General features: G+C 36.0%; 2 protein-coding genes across 3 annotated transcripts in view; one reads left to right on the forward strand and one right to left on the reverse strand.

The window, feature by feature from the left end:
• LOC140159054 (116 kDa U5 small nuclear ribonucleoprotein component-like) overlaps nt 1–15,347 on the forward strand; it is a 30,274-nt gene extending 14,927 nt beyond the window's left edge. The window contains 13 exon segments of the mRNA XM_072182382.1: nt 347–540; nt 1,995–2,106; nt 2,807–2,947; nt 4,299–4,392; nt 5,167–5,257; nt 5,955–6,041; nt 6,795–6,921; nt 9,016–9,103; nt 11,374–11,492; nt 12,188–12,282; nt 13,140–13,293; nt 14,223–14,330; nt 15,159–15,347. Of these exon segments, the coding sequence (XP_072038483.1) occupies nt 347–540; nt 1,995–2,106; nt 2,807–2,947; nt 4,299–4,392; nt 5,167–5,257; nt 5,955–6,041; nt 6,795–6,921; nt 9,016–9,103; nt 11,374–11,492; nt 12,188–12,282; nt 13,140–13,293; nt 14,223–14,330; nt 15,159–15,254 (1,506 nt within the window). The 3' untranslated portion in view covers nt 15,255–15,347.
• A 5,652-nt stretch (nt 15,348–20,999) lies between these two features.
• Nucleotides 21,000–27,054, reverse strand: LOC140159056 (protein FAM241B-like). Of its 2 annotated transcripts, none has more exons than XM_072182384.1 (3): nt 26,934–27,054; nt 22,976–23,098; nt 21,000–22,071 (listed from the first exon to the last, which is right to left on the reverse strand). In XM_072182384.1, exons 2-3 carry the CDS (start codon nt 23,075–23,077, stop codon nt 21,733–21,735), a joined length of 441 nt encoding a protein of 146 aa, XP_072038485.1. In that variant the 5' UTR covers nt 23,078–23,098; nt 26,934–27,054; the 3' UTR covers nt 21,000–21,732. The 2 variants fall into 2 exon arrangements, with proteins under 2 accessions (XP_072038485.1, XP_072038486.1); XM_072182385.1 differs by having other exon boundaries at nt 26,918–27,035.
• Between the last annotated feature and the right edge of the window lie 13 nt (nt 27,055–27,067).

Raw genomic sequence — 27,067 nt, forward strand, 5'->3', positions numbered from 1 at the left:
CAGCTCCATTTGAAACTCGCTCTCCCTGCAGGGAAGATTCAGGTTGAATCTTTCTCAGAGGGTGTATGAAATTCAAATGGAGCTGCCTGATGAGGGTGTAGATAACTTCCTTGCAGCAGAAACTAACACTAACTCCATTTTCATGTGTGCAAGTATTACGCATAAGGACTACACATACAACATGTTACACGTTACTCATAATGATTTGGGGTCATCTACGGCCGATAGACAACACCCTAAATCATGTTATTGTCCAATCAGATTGTTTGTCTATGAACAAGACCAATCCCACTGACTAATAATATTTTTAAATGACCAATACAAATGTTTGTTGTGTAATTTCCAGGGTCCACTGATGCTGCACACAACCAAGATGTACAGTACAGAAGACGGCGTAAGTTTTCATGCGTTTGGGCGTGTCCTCAGCGGTACCATACATGCTAACCAAGAAGTGAGAATATTAGGAGAGAATTATACCATGGAGGATGAGGAGGATTCAAGGATCAGTTTGGTGGGAAGGTTATGGGTGTCAGAAGCAAGGTATGTATTGATAGGTGTAGTGATGACTCTGTCTGATCAGGCCAACTTGATTGCCGTCCATAATTTTCGCTTATTTTCACTTACGTTACAAAGCGTGACGTTACTATTTAACCCCTCCCTCCCTCAAGTTACATTACAAATAAAATGGCGAAGGATTTCCACAACTAATAGCAAAATTGAGATGTTGGGTTGGGGTTGTGGTTAGAGTTTAGGTTAAAGGTTCGATTATGTTTAGGGTTAGGGTTATATTAGTGTTCCAGGAGGACAATTGGTTCTGGATTATCATGAGTAATGTTTTTACAGATAAGTTGAGAAATGCTGAAAAAACTTCCTTTTTAAACCATATTTTCATGAAAACGGAAGCCATCAATAAATTAAAATATAGCTTAAAATGCAGCCCGAATCTAAACTAAATGACTAATGCACTCCAAAATCTGCTGAACATCCTACACTCTCTTTTCCACTTAGAACCCCCGGGATCAAATCATAATATAGAGGGGACCAGGGGGACATCCCTTTGGCATGTTTGGTGTATGTTCTTGCAACTAAACTGTGGGTACCATGTCTGTTGTCGCAACAGTGACAATCCGTACACATCGATCCTAGCACAGATAGAAAATACTTTTTAAAGTATTTTGGTATGAAATAAATTAAGCATATAATGTAAAATAGGACCACTGTGCTGCTGCATATTAGACTCAAAATTAAAGCGAAAATCATTGTTTGCATGGCATGTTAAAGAAATTAAAACAAATTGAACAATTTTAGGTCAATTGGTTATAACTTATGAACAAAATATTGGAAAATACCATAATTTTTCACTTTCATTTTTTTTTATTGCTCAAACATATTGCCATTTTTCTTACGTACACATGCCTAGGATTTTTACCCCCTCCCTCCCTCTTACGTACGCTTTGTACGTAAGTGAAAATGGCGAAAATTATGGACGGCCCCTTAGTGAGAAGTGTAATGTGTTCCAGATGCTTTACTGCATGTATGTGATGCAGCTCCATAAACTCTTAGATAGTGAGAAATAATCTTATAGTATAGTGAATCCAGCACCTTTTGGCGACAGAAGAAGTTTATGGTACAAATGCGTGTGAAGCTCGCCAAAAAAAATTGCCATTTTGAAGATAAACTGTTGAAGTATGGTGCAAAATTGGAATAAATTTGCGCGAAGCGTGCACAAATTTTGCACTTCCGGGGCTAAAATGGCCAAATATGAGAAACCTACATACAGGTATGGACCACCCCTGGCAAAATATTGGGGGGGATTTATCCCCATCCCCAGGATGGGGGGATATGTTTCAGTGCAGTGCTTACGGACGTGTTCATTTTTGTTGTGGATTGATGCATTTATATTTGCTCATATTTGATGGGGTTATGCATGAAGAAGCATCCTCATCTGGATGAGTTCTGTTTCTGTAAACTATTTTTGTTACTTGCAATTTCAGGTATAAAATTGAAGTGAATCGTGTTCCAGCTGGTAACTGGGTATTAATAGAAGGTGTAGATGAACCTATTGTAAAGACATCTACCATCACGGAGAGCAGAGGCCTGGATGAGGTAAGTCTACAACTCACAAATATGTTTATGTGCATGCAAACAAACCTAGTCCACATCACATACACACAACCACCCCCACATATGTGTGCGTAAACAGGTCCAGCAACACACCACTCTTGAGTTTCAATTGGCTTACTGCCGATGTATGTGCAGGTTCAAGTTTTTATCACCCTACTGCTGACTGGTAGAGTTTTTACTGCTGATCGCACACTGGGTGGGTGTGGTTTATAATGCATTTTTTATGCTATTTTCAAGACGTCAATGGTTCCTTTGTGCCCACTGTTGCACAGCAATTTTCTCACATGTGTGACCTTGATTGACTGCAAGTAATGCAAACCACACATCACACACACACTGTTCTCATTCGTTTGTAAATCTGCATTGTCAAATTTAGCAATAAGGCAATGAAAAAAAAAAACCTGTACAGACCCGACCGACCCAGATTTTATGCTTTTTCTGAGAATTTGTAATTTGGCTAAAATCAGCCATTTTGGGCCAAAATTGATTGATTTTTGCTAGTTTTATCAAGCTTGCGGTGATATTTTCAGGTCATTTGAGGGTCTCCAGAAGAAAAAAAAACATCTTGACCAACCCACGCCACTCAAAAAGTCTGTTCATCCGTAAAACAGGAGTTTTTTTTGTTGCTTAAAATAAATAAATTACGCATTGCGTACATAACTCATTTGTTTGCATTAAACAGGTGTATATATTCCGCCCACTGAAATTCAACACAAGTTCTGTGATCAAGATAGCCGTCGAGCCAGTCAACCCATCAGAGCTGCCCAAAATGTTGGATGGATTGAGAAAGATCAACAAGAGCTATCCACTCATCACAACTAAGGTGAGATCCCAATGTGTTTATTCCTTGGCTTAGGGTTAAGGTTTGCCTTCTGGCAATGAAAATGCTTGATGATTTAGTGCCAAATCCTTTAAACCCAAATGTGTCAGAGGCAGTAAAAATGTAAATAAGGCCTAAAAAAAAAAAAAAATGTTTGATTGGCGAACCCGACCTACCCTAAAAATTAGGTCCGACCCTAACTTTTTTATTGTTTTTTGCAAAAAAAAAATAATAAAATTTAAAAAGATTAATTAAAATAAATCAATTTTAAAAAAAAAAAGAAGAAAAAAGTTCCAAAGCCTTTATCAAACTAAATTTACAGCTTAAAAAGTAAAAAAAAAAAAAAAAAAAAAAAAAAAGAATCCCGACCTACCTACCCTAAAAATTTTTTTATGTTACGCCAATCAAACAAATTTTTTTTTTTTTTTTAAGGATGAGGCTCAGCCGAACCCATTATGTAAATGTTTTTACTGCCAAGTACACATTCTATGGGTGTAAAGAATATAATGCTACATCCTTTATTTCTATTCTATTACCACAAAATAATGCAATGTGACTCATTCTATCAAAATCAGACAGAAAATGTTACTGGTTACAGAGTTTATACCTCTTCAAAAAATAAACAAAAGCATTGAACATGTGTCCTGTACCAAAATACAATCGATGGTGATAAAATAAGTTTCTACAAATGAAAGGACTGGACTAGAGTGAAAGAGACATTCCTTGATTCAGAGACAAACAAGAATATCAGATCAAATTTAAATAACCAACATGTCCAGTTCTGTCTGATTTTGTAAGAACAGGCCACACATATTTTAAGTTGTTTACTTCAAGGTGAAGTGCGTACTGATAAGTGACAGCGCATATCGCGATAATATTGTACGCGTAATCAAGTGTAATGCTATGTGTAGAATGTGTTTCGATGCTTGACCCATTATTGCAAATAAAGGGTTCTCTCACATGATGTATTTAACAAATCACAGTGCGCGATTATGGATAATGGGTTGTGAGGGTAATAGAATTCAAATTGAAGTTGGTGGCAGTAAAATGCTCACAGGCCAGATTTCGCATCTCGCATTTCCTTGGCGATTGGACCAGATTCCCCTGTATTTAATTTGAGGTCTCGGTAATCCTTGAATTTCAAAATACTTGGGTACATTATGCTCTGCAGAGTCCAATCATAGTGACCTGCTTTCTTTGGTTTATTAAAAACAGGTGTGTTGTAGGAATTTGTTTGTTTATTATAGAAAATAAAAGGTGAATAGGTCACTACCATTTCAAACATAATTCTGATTCAGATTCTTTAAAATAGATTCCAGTTTGAGAGTTAGTTTTGTGTGTTTGTAACCTGTAGGTAGAGGAGTCGGGAGAGCATGTAGTACTGGGAACTGGAGAGCTGTATTTAGACAGTGTTATGCATGATCTAAGGAAAATGTATTCTGAAATAGGTAAGTGAAATCATATTCAAAGATTGGAAGTAATATTATTTTGTAAATTAAATCCATTTATAATATTAATATATTTATTATAATCTATACCAGATATAAGAAATAATAGTTTGGTATGGATGGGAATGCATGAACAGAAGTGAGTGTGCATATTTGCATATTTTACCAGAAATTACATTAATGCAGCCTACATATAATAAGCAATGAACTTCCAACTTGGTAGGGTGATTGACTATAGTCACCTTTGGACTACTCTGTTTAAATATGTCTGCATTAAAATAAATCAGTTTTGTTACTTCAGCCATGTTGAAAACACATGTGATAACTAATAAGGCCAAAACAAATAATGTTTGGTTGCCCTCAGCGACCGACCGAAAAAATTAGAAATCTTGGGTCAGGTTTTTTTTAATCACTTTTTTAGAAAAACTTTAAATTTGAACAGTATCAAGGACATTTCATTTTGTTATTCACTTATTTTATTTATTAAATGCATATTTGATTAAAAACAAGAAGTATTTCCATTTAAATTCAGTCCAAAAATGCACAATTTTTTTACCGTAAAATTATCAAGCATTTGTGAATACTAGCCTTTTCAAAATGTAGGAAGAGCGCATTGGGAAAAAAATGGATCAACCTACCAACCCTTCAAATTTTTGTCTTGGAAAGGCAACCAAACAATTTTTTTTGGCCTAAGTATGTATTCTTCTTTGAAATACTGATTCCAGATAATATGATATTAATGTTTATCGCTTGTGTGTTATGATTTGTTTGTAGAAATTAAAGTTGCTGATCCTGTGGTGTCATTCTGTGAGACGGTTGTAGAGACGTCTTCTCTCAAGTGTTTTGCTGAAACACCAAATAAAAAGTAAGTATTGTTTTAGTACTAGTAGCTTACAAGAATACAATTGTTAGCAATGGACTCAAAAATAATTTCCAACTTATGTTGCATTCGGTCGGTCGTTCAGTGGGCATGACGTCACTCACTCACTAGATTGTTTCATCGAATTGGTTGATTTGCCATTCATCTCGCGCCCTCTGACATGAAAGGGAAGCTTATTGTTGCCCTCAAGGGGGAAATCACAAAACACACCATAAAAAATTCCTCTTGGTGAATCAATTGCAACAGTTTAATTTCTTATCAGCAAAATCAACTTCCATTAATTACAAAAGAAAAGACAAATTGATATTTTTGACAACAATTGAAAGGTCCTATACAAACCAATAGGGATTTCACAAGGGTGTCCCCTTTGATGACGTCAGAAATTGGTAAAGTGCAATAGATGGAACAGCCCCTACAGAGCGTAATAGTTGGGTGCAATCCACATTTGAAGTTGGTTCTTTATGAAAGAATGTGCGCAATTTTGCTCTCTACTTTAAAAGTTGCATCACAACAGCTGCATTTTGGAGTATAAATTATTGTCAGGGTGTCATAGATGTTGAGTCAATGTTTTGTTTTGATCATTTATTTAGTGTGTTTATAAAATAGTTGATGAATCTTTTCAAATATGTTTACATATTTTTGTGATAAACATGAAATGCATGAAATCTGTGGTTTGCTTCAGGAACAAATTGACAATGATTGCCGAGCCATTGGAGAAGGGTCTTGCAGAAGACATAGAGAATGAAGTAGTACAGATTACTTGGAATAGGTAAGATCATAAGATGTCATGTTATGCAGAGACAATGTGAAAGTGAAATCAAATGTCTTTGTCAATGCTCACTGTAGAATTTGTTTACCTGATAGTAGCAGCGCTGCTTCTATCATGAGAATCCAGTAGTGTAACTTGTACATGACTGTAGGACATATTACATTTGTGAGAGGATGAGATGGTGCATGCTGCAATATCCTTTTCAAAGTAAGTTTCTTCCATTATCTGCATCAGGGTACGCGTGAACTGTCAAACCCTTGCCAAGATGGTTGCAGCTATCTTGATGTCTGCAACGGCAGATTGCATAGTGATCAGTCACAGAGAAATCATCAAGAGTAATGCATAATATTAGCTGCAGGCTTAACTCTGCAAAACTGAGAAAGATTATTTCGGTAGCAACTTGAAGAAGTATTTTGTGATCCTAGCATCCTCTTTTTATGACATTTTTCTGTAGATATCCACAAAAAAAGCTTATTCCTAAAATATCAGTTGATTTCGATTTTGCGTTTGCGAGTTATGCATGATTGTTATGCCACTGTTGTAATTTCGTTATTCAAATTTGACGATATTTTTGTTAAACAAATCAATCTGCAAGAAATTTTTTGTACATAAACATTATATTTTTTTGTTGAGAAAAATGGGGGATGAGGCTGTGGATCACGAAATTCATGGTGTCAAAAGTGAGGTCAGTTGCTGATTTACACCCCCTTTTAAATTGTGTGTCTTATCCTTTGATCATTCTGTTGTTGCTAGGAAACGACTGGGTGAGTTCTTCCAGACCAAATACGATTGGGATTTGTTGGCAGCCCGTTCCATTTGGGCATTTGGACCAGATGCTACTGGACCCAACATCTTGGTGGATGACACACTGCCATCTGAGGTGAGTTTGTCAGTTGGTTTGTTAGTTGCTTGTCTGTGATTTGCCAGCAAGCAGCTCCTTACGGGATCTGTCAGCATCTTCAGCATTAGGTAAAGCTATACTTTGATCAGCTCGTAATCGGCGGGCTTTATAACATCGCGGATTAAGGTAGCTGTGTACTCTCAGATACGCATGTAGTAAAAGTGCCATAACTTTGCAATTATTCACACAAGACATATAAAAGTATACATTTTTATGAAGGCAAGACATCAATGAATATCAATATAAGTACAGTTTTGGTGTAAAAACAACAATTATGAAGAAAATCACAAAAAGTGAATTTTTGGCAATTTTGTTCGGTACATCATAACAAAAAATACTCTTTCCAAAAATTGTTGTTTTGCTTTTTTCTTAATCTTGAAGCACCATTCCAAAAATGTTTTTTTTAGTTTTTGATATTGGCCTTATTTTTTGAGATATTGACCATATAAGGCATCAAAATGAACTTTTAAAATTCACAAACGCCTATTTGCACAAAATGATGCCTAAAATCGGAAATAGACCAAAATATAAAAAATAAGAAAACCGCTTTCTTAAATCGATCATGCTTTTTTATGATGAGCATAACTGCTTACCTATAGATGCTGTATTTATTGAGTTATGATGTACCTAAATCGCCATTTTACCGAGAAAATGAACATTGAAATAAAGGCCGTTGAAGTTTAAAGTGGTCACATTTTGCACTTTGATCGAAGCTTTCAGAAGAATGCGACAGTTCTCGTTTTTCTACCTTACATTACGTTAACATCGGGTAAATCCACAGCCCCTTGAGAAGTTTGGGCGGAATCTATTCACATCTTGATGTTTAAATCGGGGGAAAGAACTTGAAAAAATTCACATTTTATAAGCTAAAACAGAGCCATTTGACCGCTAGGTTTTTGTGAAATCGGTGCTTCCGTGGTGTTTCCATAAGATGCGCCCAGATGCAGATAAGCGTCGGCGTATGCGTAAGCGATTTGTGCGTTACCATATTGCGCGATGACACATTTAACGCGATGCGTTGTTATGCGTGTATCCTGCTGGTACAACAAAGATTTTCTTTCCTTTTAAATTTCAAACACGAGTGGAATAGTGAAATAAAATCCTTAAATATTGCAGTTGGAGTTTACAAATCTGGATTTTCATTCCTTGTATTTATAAAAAACATACCAAAGTACAAACATATCAAAAAAACTCAATTTCGCGAAAAGAAACAATGTCTAGAGTACACAGCTGCGTTAATATCTATATATTTTATTTTGATAATTGTCTTGTCTTGCACCCCATGCAAGTACAAAATTTGCAATACCCAGCATTTTATTTTTAGTCAGGCTCCATACTAAGTGTGCTTATAGTTCCTGCCAAATTTAGTCAGAGCCCTGAGAACATTTTTATCTAGAAAATAGAATAATACAGGTGGTCCCAATATCATTGTCAAATGATGGGGATACACTTCAAGTTTTCATTTGTCTTCCTGCTGGTTTGCTCATGTTTGATCGGGAGTTGCTAGCACCTAGCAGGTTGCTTATGGGCATTATGACGAGATGATCCAGTACTACACTGCATGTGGTTTGTTGGTCCTGCTTTGTTTGTTCCTTCTGTATTGGTAGTTGGACCTGATACATCAGGACCTTGCAGTTGACACGCTGCTAATTAAATGTGTGTTCCATGTCATCTGTGTTATGTTTTGATTAAACGAATATGTTGTACAGTTCAAATACTGTGATTAATTGCGCATTCCCTACGTATATGAAATTGTAAAATAATTAAATAAGTTTAATTAACACATCATGGCCACTACTCCGAGTTTCATGCTACAAGCATGTAGCAATCATCAGGTGGAATGATATGACAATGATCACACAGTCTTATTTTTTCTTAGCACGGTTGGCTGGTTTGTATCCATGACGACATTTAGATACTAGCTCAGATCTTTTATTGAGGGCACTTGAGCTATTGGTTTTTTTGGCAAGTAGGATTGCCAGCTTTTGAAATGATGTATGAAATGAAAAGTACTTCATTTTCAAATATTGTGTATGCACACTGTCTTTACCAAACTAACTTTTGACATTATAGGTTGATAAAGGTTTGTTGAACTCAGTCAAGGACAGCATAGTGCAAGGATTCCAGTGGGGCACAAGGGAAGGACCATTGTGCGATGAACGTGAGTACCTATCATGATAATGTGAAACATATTTCTACAAAATAATGCACAATTTGAGCATCATGTTTTAGTGTTTTTGTTTGTCATGCCTTTTTTCACTCTAACTTGTATTTGTCCTTAATATGGTGTCTCATCTCATTTCACCTTGTTTTGCCCTTTCTTTAATTCTGATCTTACTGGATCTAATCTGATTTTGTCTTATCCATATTATCTCACAAAATCTTGTCTTGTCTTATATCTTTATTATCTTATTATAACATCTCAAACTGTAACACAACGTTGCTTTAAACACAGTAAGATAAACTGAGTTTGATAGGGCTATTCCAGTTTAAATCCATACACCCTCTACAGAAGGCATGACTCTAATCTCCCAAACATTGACTATAAAATTTCAAATGGAGTCACCCATGTAGGTAACCCCATTTGAAATCCACACTCCCTGTGTGGGAGACTTAAGGTCATGTCTTCTGTAGGGGTGTGTAGATTTCTGTAACACAACATTAAGATAATCCGAGTTTGATAGGGGCTATTCCAGTTTAAGGTTTTACCGTCGTCAGCCGATTCGACTTGACTATTGCGCCTGTTTTCAAGGCATGCGTGACGCAGCGTCGTGTTCGGCGTTATGTTGCAGACATCGAGAGAACGATGCGTGTTGTGCGTGTCAATGCTATTTTTAAGCACCGGCGATAACTAGGGCCAAAAATAAAGAAAACAATGTTTGCTAAAAAAAAAAAAAAGTGGTCGCTTCTAATATATTAAATACAACATGTACAAACCAAATCTTGCCAGCGTGCTTCCAGTAATAACGGACCTGGACCCCCTCCCCAAAGTCTTCAATGTTTTTGATTGTTATTTTTAAAATGTTTTAAAAGTTTATAATCCACCAATTAAATGTTTAAAGCATTTTGTGTTATTGGGTAAAGACCAACTACGTGCACTGAATTCATAATGCATGCGATATAGACAACACCATCAAAACTATTCAGTTTCAAAAAATGTGTCATACATTTACAAAAATGATATTATAATTGGCCAAACGTTTTTCTACAGCTATAGGCAACCCAGTGTTTAACTTTGCGTTAATTGAACTGCAACAATTGATATGAATCCACCTCGAGATAATTCCGTAGGCCTATAGTTTTTGTGACCAAAAAGTTTTCCTCTCGTAAACGGCACTAAGCATGCTAAGTAGGCCAATGCCTATAATAATTGTAGGCCTATTATAGTCAAACACTTCCTACCATGGTGTCAAACGCCGCTTTAACATGTTTAATAAATCCTCTTTTTGGTCATTCGAGTCAGGTGAACATAAAGCTGAAAATAACTCACTTTGTGTAACTTGATAACTCTTTGGCCCAATATCCTTGCAGAATGGGAGTCTTTCTTACACCCGTTTGTGACCAAAATACACCAAATTAGAATTAGGCTAAGAATTTTTTAAATATTCTTAGCCTTAATAGTCGACATCATTATAATTGTTCCTAATTATGGACACTTCTTAGCCTTCTTAGGTAACTGTTTTTTACAGTGAAAAATTTCCTGCGTAAACAGACACTTCCTTTTTTATGGCCATATGCGTAAATGAACGCTGATCCGCATCAGATCGCGCTTCATACCAGCGCTGGGACGCACTCAAAATATCCACGCACGCAATTAACTATGCATGGTGTCGCAGAAAAAGTGCATTTTTGACCTATTTTGGTCAATTTACGCTAAAACTAGGTCCGTACCCCCAATTTTTTTTATGCGCGATTTTACAGAGCTTTTTTTTTTCATAACATATATAAAATTAAAAAATTTTGTCTCGACAATTTTTTTTTTATACAACATAAAAGGTGATATATTTTGGGCAAATTGCTGATTTTGCCATTGAAGTGTACAGAGATTTTTGGAAATGTACACCTCTTTTAAAACGACTGTAGCTTAAAAGTGAGGTCCGGCGCCTCATGTTTTTTTTCCTGATTTATTATCTACACATATTAATGTACAAAATATGTCAATTTAAAAAAATTTCGTCGATAGGTTTAGTAACGACGGTAAAACCTTAAATCCATACACCCTCTACAGAAGACACGACTCTAATCTCCCAAACGTTGACTATAAAATTTCAAATGGAGTCACCCATGTAGGTATCCCCATTTGAAATCCACACTCCCTGTGCGGGAGACTTATGGTCATGTCTTCTGTAGAGGGGTGTGGATTTCATCTGGAATAGCCCATATCACAACGGATATTGTGACTAATTGTCTTCTAACTTTTGATGTATACAGCAATCAGGAATGTGAAGTTCAAGATTCTGGATGCAGTCATTGCAGGGGAACCTATCCATAGAGGAGGTGGTCAAATCATTCCAACAGCCAGGAGAGTGGCCTACTCAGCTTTCCTTATGGTGAGTGAGTGTGACAGGCAGGCAGAGGGATTTGAAATTACAATAATACATGTTTGTACAGTCACCTGTATCAGTAATATAGTTGCTCAAACTTCAAGTAATGTTTTTGTTCAGTGTGTCTGCCTTCCGGGGGAGGCACTCGAATATGAAAGTGACGTACCTGTACCCACCAGCGTACAAAACTAGGGTCTATCGGTGTAGAAATTTTCAGAAAAAAGGGGGTAATGTCAAAAATGGGGTGGTTTTGTATGGGAGCGCTAAAAATTTAACATAATTGACAATCAAAAAATTGCTTTTTACCCAATTTTATAGTACAAAATAGACAAAAATTTATTTTGCCCAAACTTCGCGCGCCGAAATTTCAATTTTGAGGACTAATTGTTCAATAAAGGGGGTCATTCAGTGTAGGCTACTGAAAAAAATGGGGTCATTGGGTGTAGGATTTGCCAAAAATACCAGGGTCTTTTCATGGGCACATAACGTATGTCAATATATGGGAGTGCCCCCGCCCCCCCACCCCCTCCCCGGGTTTGCATTTTGGCTATTTTATTTATAAAACACTCATTTAGAAGCATATATGCTTGCAGATGGCATTCTAATTTATTGGACTAAATATTTAGCTAGCAGTTCTTTATTTGACGGTTTAACTTTATGGTTTCAAATATTTATCAATATAACTTTTGTTGTTTTGACAGGCTACCCCTCGTTTGATGGAACCCTATTACTTTGTAGAGGTCCAAGCACCGGCTGATTGTGTGTCTGCTGTATACACAGTACTGGCAAGAAGAAGGTAGGAAGCCAACAAAGTTATTACAAAAAATCTTTTCAAGCTGGAAATATGTACATGGAAAATATTGTCACTTTAAAAACTGGACCTTCGTCTAATCAAATGCTTGTATAGTTGGCTTTTGCTATGAAAAAGGTGATAAATCCAGGCCCAATTACTGATAATTACCCCCTTTGGTCAATTACACTTCCAGCTAGACAAGCCCACCCCAATAATAAACCACAGCAGACAATCCAAAAGATAGGAAATTGTTATGTAATAATGTTATTATGATACCTGTTGGCACACTTTTGATAGTTCTATAATGGGAAATCAGCAGGAGCTAATTGGAGGGATTAGTGGTTTTGATTTTTATTCCTTTTTCATAGAGCAACCAGAGTATAAGTTAACTGCTTGAGATCACATTGGATTCAATTTGACAAGTTGACCTCAAATGACCTTTGACCTCAGTATATGACCTTTAATGACACCATTACATGCAAGCTCCCATAATTCAGATTTGGCTCAAGTTTGATATAAAATTGGATCGATTGAGCCCATGTTTATTGGTCGAGCTATGAGTTTTAAAATATTGGACGAGACGTAATCGAGTCCAACAGACGGACACACAACTTGTGATGCCATAAGGTCTTTTCCTTCAAATAACCTAATAAAATTTAGTTTTAAAATTAAGGATTCTTTTTCAAGTGTTCGGATACTTTTTTGACGCAGTAGTGGAATGCATGCATCTTAAGTAAGAAAACAAAGCCAGTGCACAGTGATTTGGAAGAAGTCACCCACCATCAGCAGGTGGATTGGTACTTATATCTCCCTCTTTGGAATTCATTGAAGAAATAATCCAATGTGTATTTCTGTTGTAGGGGTCATGTCACACAAGATGCACCAGTACCAGGTTCACCATTGTACACCATCAAAGCCTTTGTTCCAGCTATTGACTCATTTGGATTTGAGACAGATCTCAGGACACATACACAAGGACAGGCTTTCTGTATGTCTGTCTTTCATCATTGGCAGGTAAGGCAAACATAGAATTGAAGGTGTGAGGTGGGTGGTATTAAAATAAATCATAACTGTAATTATGGAACATTGAGGTAGCAGATGCAGAGGCCTGGTTCAATACCCTTCATCCCCCCCCCCCCCTAATACCTTCAGGTGAAGTAAAAAATGAGACCTGATCCTACGAAACCCGGATAAAGTTGGGGAAAATTATGATTTGGAGATACATCCAAATTCTAAATGCTCAGATTGTAGATATTAGAATGATATATCACATATTAAGAATACATCTTTAGCTTCCAAATTGCTTTGGTTTTTTTTTCTATTGAGTTTTGTCATGTTTATTGAACTGTATCTAAAATAAAGCCTTGGCAACTTTGTCCAGGTTTTGTGAGAGCAGGTCTCAAATGTGATCAAATACTGGAAAATTGGTATTTTTTTACCTATTTTGTTTGCAAAATTTTCTTGACTCCGATGGTGGGGGGGGGGGCATCCCCATATCGGATCATCAATAAAATCTAGTTTAGTCAGCCCTCCCCCTCCCAATGTTGAAAATCTTCCAAAACTACCGAGTTGGTGTGTAGACCTCTTTCTGGCGATGTACTGATTTATCAATAATCTAGGAGATGATAGAGAAATATGTACATTGGCTTCTTTGCACACAATTGTAGGATGTTATTAACACTGATCATGCGCTTTGGTGCAATTTTTTGATACCAGTCAATTTTGTGATTTATCTGAGGAAAATATTTTTAACAATGCCTATCAGCACAACAAGCACAACACCCAATCTATTGCTGTAGATGGTTGAATTCTCTGGATTGGAGTATCAAATTATGATATCACAATCCACTACTTTGCCTCAAGAACTCATGAATACAAATAAAATTTAATATGTTACAGTACACTCTCGCTAACTCACTGCCTTTGGTTTTGTATTGCTTCAGATTGTACCAGGTGATCCCCTAGATAAGAGCATCATTATCAGACCATTGGAACCACAACCAGCTACTCATCTGGCTAGAGAATTCATGATTAAAACCAGGAGGAGAAAGGTAAAACTTGGTTTTGACTTTGTGTACTTTTTATTTTGTTTAATTTTTTTCCAAATAACCTCATTTTGGTTATTCAATGCTGTGATTGGCACACCTATAAGAAATGTGCCCACATTTCAGAATATTTTTTGAACTCAAAAATTACTTTTATAGTGTGAGGTCATACCTTTTTCATACATTTTAGTAGTGTGTATAGTGATATATAAAATGTGGAAACAAAACAAGTTGATAAATGATAATTAATAATTTTCTGAAAGAAAAACCAGTTAAGATCTGAAGAAAACATGGGTCATCATTCATGTGATTCAAACCTTAATGCTCTGCGACTGTCTGCATGCTAGCCATATGCTTCAACATGAAAAAGTCCAAGGTTCGAGATATTTTCTCAGAGTATCAAGAACTATCTTAAGAACCATTGAACCAATACTAGGCTTGTTTGTACTCTTTTTAATGCATTTTACATGGTGATTCCAAATATGGTCATGAAAATGTTTAAATTCTGAAATATGTGACATGATCTAGTCCATGGGGGCCAAAGGTGGCAAATTTGAAACTGAGACAAAGGTAAAAATATGGAGTAAAAAAAAAGAAAATACACAAGAAAATAGACATCAAAAAGCTTCATAATTTTATAACCAAGTATGCTAGACTTTTGGTGTTTTCAGTAAATGTAATAATTACAGTAACTTAATTTTCAAAAATGCCTCCTTTGGCCCCCATGGACCAGATCGTGTCACATATTTGAATAAAAAAAAAAAAAGAAACTTGTCTTCTGCAGTTGACACCCGCGTGGAAATAATTACTGTATGTTTTGCACTTTTACTACAGGGTCTGAGTGAAGATGTGAGCATCAACAAGTTCTTCGACGATCCTATGTTGTTGGAGTTGGCTCGCCAAGATGTCTTGCTTAATTATCCAATGTAAATGATACACTAGTGACAGACTGGGCAGGCACTCATCATGAACTATGATTTAAATTACCCATTAAGAGTACTGAACTTTAGTATGGGTATTCATTGATCAAGGACTTGGAAGCAATCTCACTAAGTGGTCAGGGCAAAATGTTTGTCACAGTGCAAGAATGGGCTTTTCTATCTGAAATCTAGACACACTCTATGGAAGACTTGAGCATAATCTTTCACACAGGGAGTGTGAATATCAAATTGAGTTAACCTGTATGGGTAACTCCATTTAAACTCTTCATCCCCTGCGTGGGGGAACAAGGTCATGTCTTCCAAAGGGGGAATGTGGATTTTAAATGGAATAGCCCAATCGCTGATACTTCATATTTTTAGATTGTACCAATACTGTGGGAGCATGGTGGCTGAGCGGAACGGGTTCTGACTCATAATCGGAAGGTTGTGTGGTTCTAGCCCCGGCGACGCCATCGTGTTGTGCCCTTGAGTAAGGTACTTTATCTCGATTACTCCTCTCCACCCAGGTGTATAAATGGGTACCGGCATTCTTTAATGCTGGGAAGGTAACATACTTGCTGTGGAAGAGGTATAGTGATCCCCCCACAGAAATGAAAGGGAGATGGGCATTCCGTTCACAGTTTATATTTACAGGTTCACCTCCCTTTACCCTTTACAAACCAATACTGGACACTTTAAGGATAAATGCAGTAACATATATTGTATGTTCTTTCATTTTGAGCTCCAACATCAAAATTAATCTTCAGTGGTGGGCTCTACCATCCACTGTAGCTACAATTCTGTGGTGAGCTTCAATTTTCATTTTTGCAAAGGAATTTGTGGAAGTCACTTGATTCTTGCTAAGTAAGCATCTACTGTTTGGTTTTGAACATTTATGAGAATAAACTTGAATCACCCAAGTCTTTTTTACTAAAATCTGTGCAAGGATCTGCACCCAAATTTTAACCCTGTTCAATGGTTACTTAAAGGGGCATTTCATGATTCTAACATCCTCATTTTTATAGTATAATTGCATGTACCTAATGTGTTATAATTTCTGTCTGTCAGTAGACAGAAAATACAATTGCAAGAAAGGTTATGCACACAACAACATCCCATAGTCCCAGGTTTCTGATGGTATCAGAATCTCAACTCTTTTGGAGTATGTGGGGGTGGGGTTGTCAGGTTATGATCATGAAGTGTCCCTTTAGAAGAGTGACACAATTTAGAAAGTGAATTGATTCCTGATATAAATCTTACTTGGTATTTTCAAGGTTAACAACTTGAAATTACCACACACAGCAAAATGGATTGCATTTATTTTGTCTCATACCTGCAATTAAAAAACACAACAATGGGTTTATATGCTTGTATCATAGAAATAGAGGAGAATCCAGACTTCCTTCCTATACTGCCCTGTATAGTGATGCTATCATCTATGGGGGAATAATGTTTGGGAGTTAATCAGGTCAATTCTTCACACCATCAATGAAATTGGTGCTTGTTATGCTTCTGCAAGTGTTGCCACAAGCAGTGACTAGTTCTGAATACATTCCTGGCAAAACTACCCCTGAATTATCCCCCATGTCTGATATAAAATTGGATCGATTGAGCCCATATTTATTGGTTGAGCTATGAGTTTCAAAATATTGGACGAGACGTAGTTGAATCCAATATTTTAAAACTCATAGCAAGACCAATAAATATTGGGCGTAAAGCATCCAATTTTATCATTGTTTTGGATCCAATATTTTTACACACTTGGATTCAACAAAACATAATAATGAATAAATGTTTTTTTTTCCGACAGTAAATATCAGAATGAATTCAAACTTGATGTTGCAAACTGCTGTACCCAAATGAATATCAAAATCATCAGCTTCTTTTGTTTTGTGGGTTTCATTTTTGAGCATGCTCAATTGAAAGAACAATTTAGTTCAAATCAGTTTGTGCCCAAGTTTTGACAACACTACCTTGACTTGGTGTCCATTGTAGTTACCATGCGTACTGGTAGTAAACAAATATCATGTTTGAATTTGAGTAATAATTCATGCTGTAAATACAATGTGTAGATATGTGGGTAGCGGGAATAAGTACAATTTTTAATGTGGAAGTTAGTATCATGTTTTGTAATAAACATTATGTGATGAGAACTACACTATTGGAAGCGTGTGGTGTTTTTCTTTCGTATCGTTATGAATTCAGCAGACAGCTGATTAACTGAATTAGAGAACAAGGGAAGGTAACATACTTGCTGTGCTTAAGCTTTAGATGGCACTACATGTATCACGGCAGCATATCAATTTGTTTACCAGTGTTAAGCGTGATAAGTTCTTGAAAGAAGTGCAGTACGGTTGACGATTATCACCATTAAAATGTTGGTATGCTGCCCTCTTGAGCTTAAGCGTTAACATGAATTAACAAAAAGCCAAATACGGATTCAGCTGTCCACCAATTTCAAAACAATATGTAATTGCTTTCTGTGAGAATTCTTTTTACCTGTAGTCTAAACATTGCACACATACACAATAGGATATTTATTTTATCTTTTTATTTTATTTTATTACATGTTTTATTAATCTCGAAGCTTTTATGAGAACTTGTTTGATATAAAATTGGATCAATTGAGCCCATATTTATTGGTGAGCTATGAGTTTAAAAATATTGGACGAGGCGTAGTCGAGTCCAATATTTTAAAACTCATAGCGAGACCAATAAATATTGGGCGTAAAACATCCAATTTTATCATTATTATGTGTTGGATCCAATATTTTCACACACTTGGATTCATCAAAACATAATAATGGTGTAAATTGTTTTTTGGAATGAGTTGTGACAAATACAAGATGATCCATAAATATATGCTTGGTAGTTTAAAAGAGGATGGTCTGATTTCATGACATGGAAGTTTTCACCTTGGTTGAATGGCCCTTGACCGCACTCCCCATCTATGAAGTTTCATGCTGGTATATCAACCCAAGTCTGGGGGTCGAAGTGGGGACCATAGCCCTTTAATATCACCGTCATGACTGACATTGGCAGTTAAATACACAAGTATAACGGTTAAAGAGTCATCTTGCAGATGATACATCTTTTGATTGCACTTACTAATTTCCACCAATGTTCATCAAAGTCTTAAACATCAATAATGAATACAAATAAATCTAAATCAAGTGTGAGTATGATGTAGTCGGGGATGTAGTCTCTATTGCACCAATTACAGGGTCAGAATTTTGGTGTGAATCAGAGAATCGATTCTCGTAAACAGATTTGCGTGAATCAAAGTTGATTCCCGCAAACATTTGTAGTTTACACAGAAGTTGATTTGCAGGAATCAAATGATTCCCGCAAATTTATTCTGCAAGAATCAAGATTGATTCTCGCACTGTGAAACCAAATTCTGACCCTGCAATTAGTGTAATAGGACCAACTTAGACCTGGACCCTTGACACCAATTTAAATGAAGCTTTATACTTCTGATAATTGTATAGATTAGGGAACAAACCATAAGTTTGATGATCATTATGAAGCTGTGACACCCCGTCCTTGAAAGTTTCAGAAACAGAAGTGTGAAATGTTGAAATTTCCAACCCAGAAGGTCATTCGACTGACATTTTATTTATTTTACAAACGTAATCAGACTTTTTGAAAAAAAAAAAAAAAAAAAAAATAAAATAAAAAGGACTTTAATAATACATGTAAAATGTTATCAAAATTTTATTTTGTTCCCTTCAACAATATTTTTTTATTTGTTCTTTCTGTTGTGCTTTTTAGTGGTATAACATTCAATAAATTATCTACTAAATTTTCATAAGTTTACACTATTTCAGGACAACAAAAATGGAGAGTAAAACAAGCGATCAAATAAAATACGATATATTGTTTCTAGATCTTTTGTTGCATATGAAGCAAAGATCATGAAAATAAAGGCAGTTTGCCAAGTAATTTCAAGCATTGCAGGCTATTTTTGGACACATGTATTCATTCACCAGGTATTCTGGCAAATAAGATAATTTTTTAATACAATTAAAATTAATGCCACCAGAATGGAAAATCGCAAGTCTGGGGCACTACTTTACTTAAGATTATAAACTAGAAGATATCCCAACACAGACTGAAACCACATAATGGGCTATTCCATTTAAAAATCCACACAACCCCTGTGGAAGATTTTGGAAATATCTGCCACAGGGGGAGTGTCAATGTGGATTTTAAATGGAATAGCCCAATGTGGGAAACGTGGCAACCCAGTAGAGGATTCTATTACATTGGGCCTACATACAAAAAGTTCATATGGAAGGGACACGCAGAGATCCATTTCTACTGTAGCACATTTTCAACACTTACCATTTTTGTGTACAATGATTAGTGTGTATAAACAAAGACAGAATTAAACATAGGCGTAGATCCCGGGGGTGGGGGATAACCCACCCACCCCAATATTTTAATAGGGGGGATGGCACATACAATCATCCCCCCAATGAATGTTGATGCCTGTATGTGGGTTTCTGACCAAATCAACCTCATATTTGGCTATTTTAGTCTAAAAAGTACAAATTTCAACACAAATTCGGTGTTTACACCATTGCCAAAAGGTGCTGGATTCACTATACTTCAAGAAATTATTCCAAGCCCATCCCTCCAATGTCAAAAAGAAATCTACGCCACTGGAATTAAAAAGACTAGTTCAAGTCTGACGTCACCTGTCAATCAACTCGGGTACGGTTTGTTTCCGCGTATTGTGACGATCGAGGTTTACACACGACTGTAAAACAGCGTGCCTTGTGGTTAATTTTGCACCTTCAAAATATACAAACCGTCTCAAAAGTTAGATTGTAGTTCTTTCCTGAAGGCACCATGTCAACAATGGGAGTGTGACGGTAACATTATACGCAAACTTTACGTGTAGTGACGCAAACTAGTATTTAATTCTGTCCAAGATCAATTGATCAATGTAGTAACCTACCCAGGGTTGCTATGAATAAGTTTGTGTCACGCAAGAGAGATGAATCTCTCTCAGACAAAACCTTGTGGACAAGAATATCTCAGCTTGTCCCTCTAATGTGAAATTACCATAATTCGAAAAATGAAGTTCCCATCTCCCATATCATGGCACATGGTACATCCTGAGTTCATGCATAGGTATAAATTCATGCATACATGTAAGTATTACATGATAAAACAAAATATGAGTTCAACAAAAGTATAGTTTTAAAACTGGTCAACAACACTCACTTTTCAGAGAATGAGTGTTTTTGCAGTTTTAAAACTACTTTTGATGTCTATTCCCAACACATTTCAAATCTCTTCAATTGCAAAAATTTGAGTTGTTTGTTGTCTAGGTTATACCTTTAGGTAAGACACCCACAGGCTGTGCTTTATTACGTGAGTATGCATCGTTCTCAAAATAATCAGAGGGTGCATGACAGGAGTGGCGCATCAGATTCTAAAATTGGGCTATTTCATTTAAAATCCACACAACCCCTGTGGAAGATTTTGGCAATATCTTCCACAAGGGGAGTGTGAATTTCAAATGGAATGAGCACATTTGACAGTTCCACTTGTAACTCACTCTCCCTGAGGGGAAGATTCAGGTTGAATCTTTCTCAGAGGGTGTATGAAATTAAAATGGAGCTGCCTAATGTGCTCATTCCATTTAAAATTCATACTCCCCTGTGGCAGATATTTCCAAATGATTTTAAATGAAAGAGCCCAATTTGCGCCTGTTTATTCTGTCAGGTACTGGAATAGAATATATTTTCAAATAAAATAATAGATTTAATTGTAGAGTTTTGAGATCGGTAAATGCACTGGACCGTGTCCACTGCCCAATATACTATATAAATAAAAATTGGGCTATTCAAGTTGTAATCTATGGAAGACATGACCTTAATCTCCCACACAGGGAGTGTTACTTTCAAATGGAGTCACCCATTCAGGTAACCCCATTTGAAATTCACACTCCCTCTGTTGAAAGGTCATGTCTTCCATCAAGGGTGTATGGATTTCAACTGGAATAACACATTGATCTCATCCCTGCATCAGAAATGCAGTACTTATAGACCACTTGACATCAACAAAGGCAAAGGACTGGTCTATCGCTATGTTTGAACGAACTGCTACACTGTTCAATGGCTTTCTTGTACTATATGAAATGTGGTGGGCAATTTAAAATGTACGTGCCCTGAGCAAACTACGATGCGTACGCACACTGCAGGGCAAAGAACAATGGCAATTGCCATAATTCGCACACATACTGCCGGGCAATGACGTCACATGTCAAGTGGTCTATATACTAAATTCCATTGATAATGCTACCTCTAAAACTAGAGGGTAATCCACTACCAAGTGAAACAATTATAATTGGAATAATTTCTAATTATTTTCTCTCAACAAATGTTGTTGAAAATTGATGTTGCAGTCATAATTATACAAGTATATACACCATATAAAGTGTCCCATATAGTCAAATCTGATAAATAAATCATTCATCTTCTTCCAGGTGGTTGATAGTGTCCATGTCCTTGTCCTTGTTGTCCCTGTCCTTGTCCTTGTCCACCACCTCCCATGCTCATTTTGCATACAACAAATAACAGTGCACCGAAAAGTATACCAGGCAGTCCAAACACCAGGAATGCTAATAGAAAACCTACAGACACAATTGGTTCTATCACCGTGGAACCTAAATTCCATCGTGGAAATCCAGCGTCAATTAATTTCTGATTGAAGACTGTGAATATTGATACCTGTTGTCCCATCATGCCTTGCTGTTGTTGCTGGCCATATTGGCCCTGATGCCCTGCATCGTTGTCATGTCTTACGTAGCCCTGTTAAGAGAGATGGAATATAATCATTATAAAACTATAAAATACATTTCAGACTGAAAACAGACCTTTTGTGAAAAAAAGCTGAAAATGCTGAATAAAAAATAAAAAAATAATAAAAATTTAAAAAAAAACAGCACAAAATTTGGGTAATTTGAGTTGAAAAATTTGAGTGCAATCTTAAAATGGGACATTCCAGTTGAAATCCATACACCCCCTATGGAAGACATGACCTTAATCTTATACAAATGTAGGGGGTGTGAATTTCAAATGGCCTTTACCTGAATGGGCAACTCCATTTGAAATTTAAATGCCCCATGTAGGAGATTTTTAAATCAAAAGTCATGTTTTCCATACAGGGTCTATTTCAACTGGAATAGCCCAATTTCATCCACACCAAAACTCAGAGGCTGTCAAATGCAAAGTTCACCTTTAAAAATCACAATGAAATAGGTTGGGAAAAATGAAGAAAATAATAAGGAATTTTTTATGTGTGGTGTGAAAGCAAAATGAGTTGGATGTCATTGTCAGGAATATTGATTTTGAGATATAGCCAATAATAGCATTCAGCTTCCTTTGTATTTTATTGTTCGACTGAGCAACATTAAAATGTCCATATCTTTGGGAACATTCATGATGACATTTTATGGGGTTTTCAGCAAAACAAAGCATTGAGAATGATGGCTCATGTAATTAAATTGAAAATGAATTTTGATTTCGATCGACATCAGACTCATTTCGCTTTCAAGATCGTATCACATATTTCTTACCATAAAATGAATATGAGACAAGCACTGATGCAAAATGTACTCCAATTTATAAGCTCCAGGCTATTAATATTACTTTGCTGCAGTATCAAGCATTGATATTACTATCAACTTGAGAGACGAATAATGATTATAATTACCATTCTTGGACCACCAGCCCCTCCTGATGCTCTGTCTCGTGCTTGTTGGGCTCTTGGATCATCGTCTTGAACTATGTCACCGTTGGCAAGGATACGAACCATGGTGTTTTATGTATCAATCACCTGTAAAACAAATTGAAATAAATAATTTCTATAAATATATCAAATTATCATTAATCTATCAGCTCCAAGTAGGGCCCCTACAAGCAATAACAAGTGTTCATACATAAGCGCTGTGTAACGGCGTGCGTGATTGGTCGAGAGCCGGGCATAAACAAAGTTTATGCCTGGTGGCCCGGATGGTGGAAAATGGTAGGGAAAATGAAGGAAATTCATGTTTTTTAATGATATTACTTTTTATTTTTTGTTATTATTTTGATAAAATAAGAATCACAACATATATTTAAAAGGGCATTTCGTGATCCACAGCCTCATCCCCCACTTTTCTCAAAAAAAGTTGAGATTTTTATACCACTGGAAACCTCTGGCTGAATAATGTTTATGTACCAAATATTTCTTGCAGATTAATTCGTTTAGCAAAAATATCGCCAAATTTGAATTTTACAACAGTGGTCTATGGTGCAGTGCAAGTGTAATACACATTAAATCATGCATAACTTGCAAACGCTTTTTTCGTGGATATCTACAGAAAAATGTCATAAAAAGAGGAGGCTAGGATCACGAAATACTCTTTTAAATATCATGACTAAACAGTTGTTTATGCCCTCGGGCCGCAAGCAGCCCCTCAGGCATAAACAACCGTTTAGTCATGAAAATATGAATGAACCTAAATTTATTCCAAGCAAAAGTGGACATGACTCAAAAAAATGAAATTGCCAATATATATTTCTTTTAACTTTTATCTTATTCCAAACAGATGTAAGGTTCAAGTTATAAACTTTTTTCGGCATTTTTCTAACATTTTGGTTTATTTTTTAAGTTTCTTTGGGGAGTGTATTTTAAGTGAAAAACTCCTGTTCAACTTAGATATTTTCCAAGTGGGCCTATTTTATTAAACATGGGCACTTTTCTTTTAAATTTGATACATTTTATATCTCTGAAATATGGTCTTCAAGAAACATCCAACATTTTAAATAATCCCCACTAATTTTTTTTCTTTCATTGCGTTTTCATAGCACTAAATATGGCATATACGAGTTACCGAAAAGATGCATTTTTTTATATATTTTCAAAATGTTGGCAATGTAATTGATGCCACTTATTATTTTCCTTCTACTAGTAGTGCCTTGAGTAAAAATAAGAAATTAATATACAAAACACTATCCATCACATAATAATGACCCATTTAAAACTGTAGCACGAGTTACCAGTAGCACGAGTTACCGATGTAGCACAAGTTACCATAGCCCACTTCCCCCTGTACCAGCAAAGGTAATGCAAAATCTACCACTTGGCAGCAATAGAGGATCTCCCAACTACATGAATATGCATTTATATGTGACCATGATATTGGTAACAGCTTTAGCAGCAGTGTAGCCAGTGTGGGGGGCAGCCTGCCCCATGACAAACTAGTATTATGCAGTTCGTAATTAAGGTGCCCATACACACACACACAAAAGTGTGTAAATAACAAAGGTTTGTAAATAAAAAATAATATGCAATATGCAAATAAGCTCATTAATATTCATAAATATGCAAATAACATGACACAAAATTATACAGCACATCAGGCCACCATATCCGATCAAACCAAGTTTGAAGTTGATTGGTTATTGTGTTTATAATGCTGCAAAGTGGATTAATGAAAATGTAGGCAAAATTTGTAAATAAGCTCATTAATATTCATAAATATGCAAATAACATAACACAAAACTACACAGCACATCAAGCCACCATTATTCTATCACCATACCGGTACCAAGTTTGTAGTTATTGTGTTGGAGCTGTACAGTGGATTAATGAATTTGCTTCCGCCCGGACAGCCAAACAAAGAAAGAAAGAAACAAACAACCAGGCAAACACACATGTGTAGGGGCCAAAATTAAAGAGAAAAGTGACCTCCTGTCGCAGGAAAATTAAAGTAAAAATATGGAAGGCAAAGATAGAGATAAGATTCAAGGAGCCAGTTTCCACCCCGGTCATGTGCCAAAATAGTGTAAATTTATTTATACCAAATTTTTGCACACACCAATAAAGTCCTTTTTTTTAAGCTCAAAGACTTTACATTGTACAGTCTCTCTAAAAAAACATGCTATTTAGCATATATCCCACTATCAATACCTGGTCATAATGATGCAACCAAAATTTTTAGCCCTCCACCCCCTAGGATCTAGCCTAAGAACCAATCAATTAATATGGGCCTCATGGAAGAACAGAGGATACGGTACCTTAAAACATCCACTGAATGAGTAACCGAGGCAAAAGAAGAAATAAAACAAACAAAATAGATACTGGAAATCCTGAGATTAACAGCCACAGTGACATTGTTGATACTGAGATTGGTATAGTTCTGAGATTTGTATTGGAAATTGGTTTGTTGTTGAGTGTAATGAGGCTCATTTTCCAGCTTAGTGAAGTGATTGAAATCGGGCAAACTAGAGTATTTGCACCAAGCAGGAAATGGGCTCAACCAAAAGATGACCAAACATTCTATAACTCAGAAAGCAATTTTTAAAAAACTTACAGAGCAAATAACCATGAACAATTGAACATTACAAGTTTTGTGAGGGAATTTAGAGTCAAATAACATGGAAGTAAAAGTTTTATCAATTGTTGACTGTTCAATTTAACTGTTTAAATTTAAGCCCTATAATAAAAATCCAAACAGGATCAAGCAAGGCGTATAAACGCTGGGATGTTTGTATGTAATGTGTGTGGTACATTGTATGCTGGTACATACACTGAATAGTGTTATTTGCACATAGATGGGTTATTTGGGGGTTATTTGTACATAGATTGAGTTATTTGATCATTACACCAGTTGTTGAGGAATTGTTATCCAAAAAAAATGACATTTAGATGAACAATACCATTTTATATATGGCGGACAAACTGTACGAGTTACCGTAGTACGAGTTACCATGTTTTTGCCAGTCAATGTAAAACTATGAGGGGCACAACTTTTTAAGGTATACCAAAACAAACCTTATTATAGCAATTACTTATCATATAATCAATAAGGCTTTAGTGTTTTTTGTTTTAGCACACCATCAAAATAAAAATGAGTGATTTTTAAGCATGTCCTCTGCTCGTAGCACGAGTTACCGATTTTTACAGCTGTCCCATACATACAAAAGTTGATATCCTTTATAAAGCTTTATAAATCCAAAATTTATTTTTTTTATTTTTATTTTATCCTGAATTAGCAATACTATGAGGATCTAGCCTTGAATGTTGGGTATTAAAATACATCAAATCAATTTAAAAGCTGGAGCACAAAGTATGTAAAAGGACGCCATAAAGTGTAGCACGAGTTACCGTGGAATTGCCCACATATGCTTTTGACATTATGGCAATGCCATAGGAAAATTATCCGCATCAAATGGTCAGTGCACCATATGGAATCACCAGGATGTGTTCGCTCACAGGGCACAGGGCAGAAAAATCAAGGGCAAGGAAAATCATCATGTTTTTTTAATTTAATTAAATTATAATGTTAAAGTTATTTTTTATTAAAATTAATAATTTGTAAATAATAAATATTATTTTGATGAAAATGAATCATAAAATGTTCTGGTATGAATGCAAGCGGCCCTCGGGCATAAACAACCGTTTAGTCATGAAAATAGATGAATCAATGAACCCCTAATCACTGCTAATTCATCTCTGCCAGCAAGCACAATTATATGTAGCCAGTGTATTTTACATGTTTGTCTGACGAATTCGGCATCCTTGTACTCTTCTGCACTGCGCCGCCTTTCTGCGATAAGTAATTTCACTTCTTTTACAGCACAAATTTACAAAATACAGTATCACACTTACGCCTCAATATAAATACCTTTCTAAAGCTATATCTGATTCCCAAGATGCTGTCAAATAACTTGTTAGGACCAAAAGTGGCTCGTTCTATCATGCAAAATGATCCACTTTTTCTTGTTTACGTGTAGTGACCTTTGACCGATAATGTGACAT

The sequence above is a fragment of the Amphiura filiformis genome, chromosome 8 (genome assembly GCF_039555335.1).
Source record: "Amphiura filiformis chromosome 8, Afil_fr2py, whole genome shotgun sequence".
NCBI lineage: Eukaryota > Metazoa > Echinodermata > Ophiuroidea > Amphilepidida > Amphiuridae > Amphiura > Amphiura filiformis.